Genomic DNA, 8,462 nt, shown 5'->3' on the forward strand with positions numbered 1-8,462 from the left:
TTGTGAGAACAGTATAACATCGAAAACTGATATAAATTAAGCGAGTTATTTCTTCACGTCAGAAGCCCTAAAACCTTCATTCTCCCCTCAGTTTTCCAGACATGAGAGTTTATAATTCTGATTTTGGATAAATGCAGCTCTGCAGCGATGTTAAATGGGTGATTCACCCGCTGAAATGTGGCCAATTTCGACATTTGTTTTTTGATACCACGAATCACGATGGATGCCGCCTTACTTTTCGAAGGCAATACCTAGCTATTTGTTGAAGTTATCATTGATTTCACCAATTTGGTTATTAGAAAAATCTGAAGTGAGCCGGGCTGCAAAGCGGGTAAGGCTGTATTTATGACGAAATCTGCTCCAGTGGTTCGAATTTTGGTGTAGGCGCAAAAAATCGCGAATGCTCGTACATGTGACTGATTCAAACGGTCATAACTTTTGAAAAATCGAAAACGTACAGGGGTTTTTGCCTATTTTTTGCCTATAAAGTTCTAAACTTAACGGCTGTGTAGGATAGAATCGTCAACCAGGTCCCAAATCCCAAAACTTAGCGTCTAAATCAAGGTCATTTACGGCCATCGGCCGATGGCGATTTCTAGTGGTCAGAATATGCTAAAATTCGCCTTTTCAAATATGTTGAGAGGGCAAATTCTAACTTTCTTGGCAAGCTAGAAAGGTTTTTAAGCAATCTGATATAAATTCTGTGGCTTAACTATGCGAATCAAATATTTTACAACGTTTACAAAATATGCCTATTTTTCAATTTTCGAGACGTTGCGACGGTCCCGACGGACTGGGAAATAATTATGGCCCGTAATGCAGTCAGAAAATTATTTCTAATTAAACCAAATCTAATTTAGTTCTTTCCTAGGTAAAGTCTTTCTGTTAACAGAGTTTCAGGCAAAATTATTTTTGACGCAAAATTGACCCGGGTGGAAATAAGAGAGACAGCCTCTTAATAACCCGTCTTTGAAAACTTGAGACAAAGACACCAATATGAATAGACAACCTTTATTAACACCCTCTCTTGATAAGAAGTAACAAGACATTTTCGAAAGAAAGCGTATAGCATTATCACGTTGCTCACTTGTTTCCGTTGATATTCATTTTACAGTTCTTAAAGTAGGCAGAGGCAAATTAAACGGATCACAAAAAACTCTTCGAATTACCAATTTTAACAGTATCTTCTGTGTCCTTAGTCATTGCTTCATTGCTGGTGCTGCACTTTGGCGCCAACACCTCAGAAACCTCAGCTGACTTAACCTCACCAATCTTCAATAAAGCGTTTGACTGATGACCAGTCTGGTTCCTAATTAGCTTCTCTTCCACACTTGCGTTAAATAAGCTGGATGCACAAGTTACTCTAAGACAAATCACCACAGCAATAAAATTTTTCGTGGCAACAACTTGTAGACAACATGCGAAAAATTGTGAATATTTCCATTTTATTTTATTCCTGAGGAACGATTGAGATGCTATTTAAAAAACTCGTCCATCGGGTTTCAGCAGGGTTTCCAAACACTCAAAAACAATTAACACACTCAGCCTGTGGCCTCGTGCTCACGCCAGTTTTCTCGTGTTTGTAAACCCTGATGAAACCCTCGCACTGGTTATTGAAATATTACTTCTAAACGCATCCAGCCGTGGCGGATTGTAGAATCTATAGGAAGAAAGGAGAAAAGGAAAATCAATGAGGTTACAGTAATCCTTTTTTTTTTTTTTTTCTTATCAAAATCATGATCGCTTTAAAATCAAAGTTTCTAAAGTTGTGCAAAATTGGATGATTTATTTTTCGTTCCCAAAATAAATCGAAACAAATGGAACTTAATTAAACGCCTTCAGGGGTTCTTTTCATTCATATTTCAAGAATGCAGGACGCCTTTTTGGTGCTAATAAATGCATGAGTTGTGAGGGACAAAATATGTGATTCCATTTTATTTTTACATCATGTTATTTTTCTGCCGTGCAAAGTGCGTGCGTATTGTATTACCCTGTAAAGATTTCTCGAACGTTGTTTTTATCTTAAGGCTTCTGTTTTATTTTACCCCAAGTTACACTTTAGCCACTCTTACAACTTCAAAAAGTTGCAACGTACATTTTTCGATGGATTCTAATTTTTTCAAGACAAAAAACAACGCATTTTATTGTCAACGACAAAACAGGAACAAGAAATAAATTATTAAGAGCATGAGAGATATTGACTATGGTGACGGCAACTACTGTTTAGTTACAAGTGCCAATGACAGCATCATTTTTAGAGGGTTTTTATTCCCCTCTAAAAACTTGGGTGGAGGAAGCGTGCTACATGCTAAAAAGAGGTGAGCCAGTTTCCTTTACCGTTAGCAAGTTAAAAATCTGAGAATGAGACGTCTCATTTAAACCATTCGGAGATAAATATGGATACTTATTCATTTCTGAAAAAAAACAAAAAATTTTTTCCGAAAAACTGAGATAAGATAATCCCCTCTCCTGAGGTTACCGAAACTTCATATCCATTTTCTTTTTATGCAGTCGTCGCAGCTATGTAATGGGATAAGATGTTGGAACTACTACGATATATCTAATTTCTCCAACTAAGAGAGAAAGGATCTTTTCAGTCGACGGATTCATGACGTGAGCTTTTACCACTTTTCAAGTGATTTGTTCAAACAGAATATTTTAATTAATGATGAAAACTGTCTTTATCAAATCTCCAATTTTAAGTTTGCAACGCAGCATAACAGACGTATTGCTGCTCGACACAAAAAAAAAACTTTTAAGTGTTGAAATCTTGAGCAGAGGATGAGAAACATTTTATTTTTCTTTCTTTTTATCGACTTTCTGTAACTTTCTACTACTTCTAAACACCATGTCCCGGACGCTTTTTTTTTTTCAATTTCTTTTGTTCTTCGCATTAGAAACAAAACAGAATATAAAGATTCTCAAGAAAAGCCGGTCCATGGAAAAAGCGTCAAAGTTTGTCTGAGAGGTTTGAAATTTCAGAATTCAGACAGCCTAAAATTCAAATTCAGATGAAAAACTCTTCAGGATTAGAAAATGTTAGAATCACTCAATTCCAACTCAATTAAATCAGTTCAAATAAATTTTGCTCGAAAGCTCTCTTCTATTGTTCAGTCGCATGTCACACTTATACGATGTTAAAAGATTGAGCAGCTCCGCGTAAGAAAAACAAGCAACCCAGAAAAAAGGAGAGCGAGTCTCTGTTAGTTTAAAAGTTTTGTCTTCAAATGATGGTCATGAGTAGTCCGTTAGGACCTGTTATGTCTCTCGTTTTAAAACAAACTATACATGCACTTGTGGTGTCGAAGGGGTTCGAAGAAAGGCTAGAAATTCTTGTACGAATTATACCACTTAAAAGGGTTGAAAGACACGCGAAAAAATTCTTGAGTGGTATAATTTGGGAACAACCTGGATAAAAAGAACCTGGATAAAAAGAACTTGAACACGTTAGATGAACAAAAGGAACCTATCAAATTGAAGAGTCATTAACTTAAACGAACTTCACGATCGGCGAATTGTTGGTGTCAAGCTTAAAAGTAAGAACTTGAAATTTTTTTGTAATTTTGTAGGTTTATTTGCATTTCGGTAAAATTTTGCTAGATTCACTTGGCCTGATCCTGAGCTTAAATTCGAATTGTAACTTTATTTGTGTCTTCAAGTTTTGTATGTCGTTCTCGGTCGCGACTAATGGAATCTTGTTTACTTTGACATAAATGAACTGCACCACAAATACTCATATTTTCTCGAAGTTTCCAGACAAATTATATAACTTCGGACAAATAGAATGGACAATTTTACGTTCCTCAAGTTTAATTATATTTTTCCTGAGTTAATGGATGAGTTTCTTTAGTTAGGCAATGGATAATGGAAAAACGATAGAGATGCATGTGTTATCAAAACACTCCTAAGAGCTAAATTTAAAGTAGCTTTCGTAGGTTTTTAGATAAAATTTACCAAACCCTAATTCGTGCCTAAAAGCTAATAATTTATACCGATTAAATTTCACTTTATAATCAACCAAACAAGTATCTTCGCCATTGGTTTGCAAACATCGCAAACAGAGCGATCATGTTACTCAAATTCCGGTCCGAATTCTGTTGAATTCATTGCTTGCGAGGAGCCAAAACAGAAACGATGAAGTTCTTTTTTAATGTTAAAGTTATGCATTGGCCTAAAACAGATGGTTGGTATCGTAGTCATAGTTATATAGCTTGATGAAAGAGAGCAATTTTAACTCGATGGCAATCAGGTGTTTGAGGATCGCATTTCTTATACTAAGCAGCCCTAGAGTTACATAGAATAAGTTTGGCTTAAATCCCAAAATAGGGTTTGGTAAATTTTTTACATCAAACTAATTACGGCTGCCTTATGACTGACCAGACCATCAATTTTAGGATTTAGTTTCCCTAGTACAAAGTGTTTTCAAAGTGAGCCTTTTCATCATTATTTTCTACACCTAATTTTTAATATGACTTTTGATTACTGGACTGTTTTATTAGATAAAGGAGAAGAAGCACACACTAAGAGATAATTGTTTGGCACAAAATATGTATGAACCGCAGCTATTTGAAATTTTACTCGGCCAATTTGGTAAGGCTATCTTCGCGAGTTCACAAACACTTCTCTCAGTTCACTAACGCTGAAAGAAGCCAAAAAACCTCAGATATTCTGATCGAACTTTGAAGTCGTACTTAACATTGTTTCTTGACATTCCAATTAGCATCCTTTCGAGCTACTATGAAGCGTTCTCGTGAATTCTGAGGCGGGCCATTCGTCTCTGGTCGACATGATTTTGTATTATGAGTTTTATTTTTATTCATCGGTTATGTAGACAGTTTTTCAAAGTAAGCCGTAATTAGGCGGGAATTAAACATTTACTTTTGGTGTCCTATCCTCAATGTTTGCAGATAAATAAAAGTATGTGGAAATTCCAAAATTTAAGATTTCTCCTCTTCGCCTCTGTCATGGAGTTTGTCACAGCTGACGATCAATGTAGGACCGATATATATATAGAAGGAAAGGCTCTCAGGTGTTCGGTCTTCAAAAGATGGTCAGTGGCGGCTCCTCACCTCTGCGATGTCAAATGTGAACAAGAGATCACGTGCCAAAGCTATAACTACAATCGAAAATACCAAATATGTGAACTAAATAACCGCACCAAAGAGGCAAGACCAGATAATTTCCTTTCAGCACCCGCGTGGTTTTACATCCGGCGATTGAACGGCAGAGGTAAGAAATCGATGGTTTTTTTTTTATTTTTCTTTTTCTTTAAATCTTCTCCATCCTAAGCCTGGTTCCTTCTCACCTGGAAGAGCTAAGAATAGGAAGTGAACGTAAAACCTATCTTTACTTCAGCTCCGTTAGGTTCTATCCCTGAATTACCGGCGCTGTCTTGTGGCGAAATAAAGGCGAGTGAAGGTAAACACACCATAAGCGGCAAGTACTGGCTGGATCCAACTTGGAGAGGAAAAGCAAAACTGATTTACTGTGATATGGTTAACGAAGGTAAGTCTTATAAGTTTGCATGAGTTATTTAATGAATTATAAATATCATGAAATATTATAAAGCATATTTTGGCGGATGTCATTATCGTAATATTTGGCTTGGATCAGTTCTAACGTGGATGCCTCTCTCAAGTTGCTGTTACTTAGTCACTGCTTCTCTTTCTACATTCTAGATATGGATAAATGTAAATTGAACATCAGTGACTGCGACGTGAATGCTAACTGTAGTAACACGTTTGGTTCTTACAAATGCACATGTAAAGTGGGATACACTGGCGATGGACACTCATGTTCAGGTAATTTTGACGATAACCTTATTTATATTTCCCAATAAAACTAATTTTTGTAAATATTCTCATAGTTTGAAGAAGCTTTACCCAGTTGCTGTCGAGTTATCAAAACTAAGCAAGAAGACTGCAACGTGTTTAGTCAACGAATATGTTTAATCCTCTCACTATTACTACTGCGCTTGCCCCAGTATGTGCGTGAAACAAACCGAAAGTACAAAGTTCAATATCGCAACAGTTACCATGATCTACATTTTGCTTGTTTCAGAGCCGTGAGATTGATAAATTCATATTAGTGCTGAAACATGATTTCACAGTATCTAATTCATATAACACAAAAGAAGGAAAATTTTTGTTTCATAATTTGTAATGATTAAAGGAATTACACGACCATGAGTCTACTTATTTTAAGGCGATAAAATAATAGAGTGCAAAATGTATCAATGGTTTCTCAGATATTGACGAGTGTAAAGGAAATCACTCTTGTCACGTGAATGCTACCTGCACGAACACCAACGGATCGTACGTTTGTACTTGTCACCCCGGATATACTGGAAATGGACACAACTGCACAGGTACTTGATGCCTTTCTTTTATAACTATCCCTATTAAAAGAGTGGTAAAGGGAGCCTTGATGGATAGGCATAAAGAACAGAAAAACCGATTTTAACTTCAGGAAACCGAGAAAAAATCTGCTGAGTGGTAATGTGAAGTGCTTGCGTTTAGAACCACAAGACAAAAAGACTAAAGTTTCTAAGCTTATGCTCGACAACTTTGCCCGATTACAATTTTTCTTTTTTTATGTTTATGATTTTACAGATATCGACGAGTGTAAAGGAAATCACTCTTGTCACGTAAATGCGACATGCATGAACACCCTTGGATCACATGTATGTCAATATCACGCTGGATATACTGGAAAGGAACAAAACTGCACAGGTGAATTTGGTTTCCTCACTACAATATTCAGAATAGTCCTACATGGCACGTTCGACTACAGCGCCGCAGTATTCAGCCGCGTTGCAAGACAATTAAATAATTTTTAATGCATAAATCGTTTTGATATAAGCAACCGTTTCTCACGTTAAGAACCTCTTAGGTAATGTTCCTGACTTTTGAATGAACAATTATGGTGAGTGATACACTGTTATTCTGCTTTTAATTGTGTTACTACCAAATACCTTTGAGCTGGTATCGCTGTGGGTGAGCTGAGGATTAAAAATGTCTTAAACGCATTTGGTATATATTATATATATGATATATATATCATACCTTGGTGGGCGATTAAAGCAACAGGAAACATAGCTCTTTATGATGCTATCATTTCATTTTAATCTAATCATCTAATCATTGTCAACGCAAAATCTTCTTTAAAATTTACCCAGGCATAGTTGTTCTTATAAAACATTAGTCCTATCTGGTTGTTGTCAAATTGATTGACTTAAGAGATGTCAACAAAAAAATTAAATGTTATCTTTGATACCACAACCTTTGGTACATTTTATCTAATTTTGATAGCCGACCCATGTTATCATTATCAAAACCTGAGTGATGCCAATAGAAAGAGCAGTTACGTTACGCCGATAGATGGACCATCGTTGTGTGACAACTCACTCCCCAAGGGATGGTATCGTTTTGTGGGAGCTGCAGGAACGAAAACGCCAACAACCCGTGTGCCAATGTACAGATGTGGTACAGACTTCTCAGGCTGGTTGGATGGTGCTCATCCTACATTGGAAGATAGTGAAGTTTGCAGGATGGTCTGCTTTAGTCGTCGTACCACCGGTTGCAGATTCTCTGCAACGATTTCTGTGAAAAACTGTGGATCCTACTTCATCTACAAACTTCAAAAGCCACCTTCGTGTCCCTCACGCTACTGTAGTAAAAACTGAATATGAAGCAAATGTGCTTGGCGAAGTAAGAGGACTCATAAATCTCTCCGTAGGTACATGTGTATAAGGTTTTTTTTAACAGGTGAAGCGGTTAACTTTCTTCTCTATCGTAAACATTATTAGCATATTTTAACATTGGTGGCAAACAGGTATTTCTTTCCTCGCAGTTATGAACTCTACACAGTGTCCATAACTGCAAGGGTCGCTTCTATATTCGTTTCTTCAAATGCAGTGCACATATATGATATTCATATGGGTATTTATTCCATTAAAATGATAATTCTCATCAGATAGCCTCTGTCATCGAAGACAGTTTCCCGAAGGATCTTCAAAGTAAGCTTCAAGTAAAATCTGCAAGACACATACTCTCTTGTGGCTTTCTAGCCTTTTGTTTATGTATTATTTTTTGTTTCGAATTTTTCATCCTTCTATTACTGTAATTATTAGGCACGGTTATTTTAGCGTAGGTCAGTGGAATACAAGCGGGCGCTATCTTACGTTAAAGGCATAGAAAAAAGTGATTACAGTCAAAATCTGATTTCCTATGAAATTACACAAAGTTAACGCAATAATTGTTACTCAGTGTTTTGGAACGCTGAACCAATTTCTAAACAAATAGTAAGAAAATTTCAGTGGTTTAGCCTGTCGTAACCATGAGTCAAATGTGTCCGAATCGACCAGGACTCGTTCGAAATCAGCACGAGTAGATTTTCAAATCAAATTGTATGAGCCCGTAGGATAAATGCAACTTGCATGTGTATTATTAAGTTTAAAAAAT

At 36.5% G+C, this 8,462-nt stretch overlaps 1 protein-coding gene across 1 annotated transcript; it reads left to right on the plus strand.

Moving 5' to 3' along the window:
- The first annotated feature begins 4,914 nt into the window (after positions 1-4,914).
- On the plus strand, positions 4,915-7,936 carry LOC131792994 (uromodulin-like). The gene is made up of 6 exons (XM_066166772.1): positions 4,915-5,229; positions 5,356-5,505; positions 5,679-5,801; positions 6,248-6,367; positions 6,612-6,731; positions 7,311-7,936. The coding sequence occupies exons 1-6, from the start codon at positions 4,920-4,922 to the stop codon at positions 7,682-7,684; spliced, it is 1,197 nt and encodes a 398-aa protein (XP_066022869.1). The 5' UTR covers positions 4,915-4,919; the 3' UTR covers positions 7,685-7,936.
- The last annotated feature ends 526 nt before the right edge of the window (positions 7,937-8,462 follow it).

This window comes from Pocillopora verrucosa, chromosome 5 (genome assembly GCF_036669915.1).
Source record: "Pocillopora verrucosa isolate sample1 chromosome 5, ASM3666991v2, whole genome shotgun sequence".
NCBI lineage: Eukaryota > Metazoa > Cnidaria > Anthozoa > Scleractinia > Pocilloporidae > Pocillopora > Pocillopora verrucosa.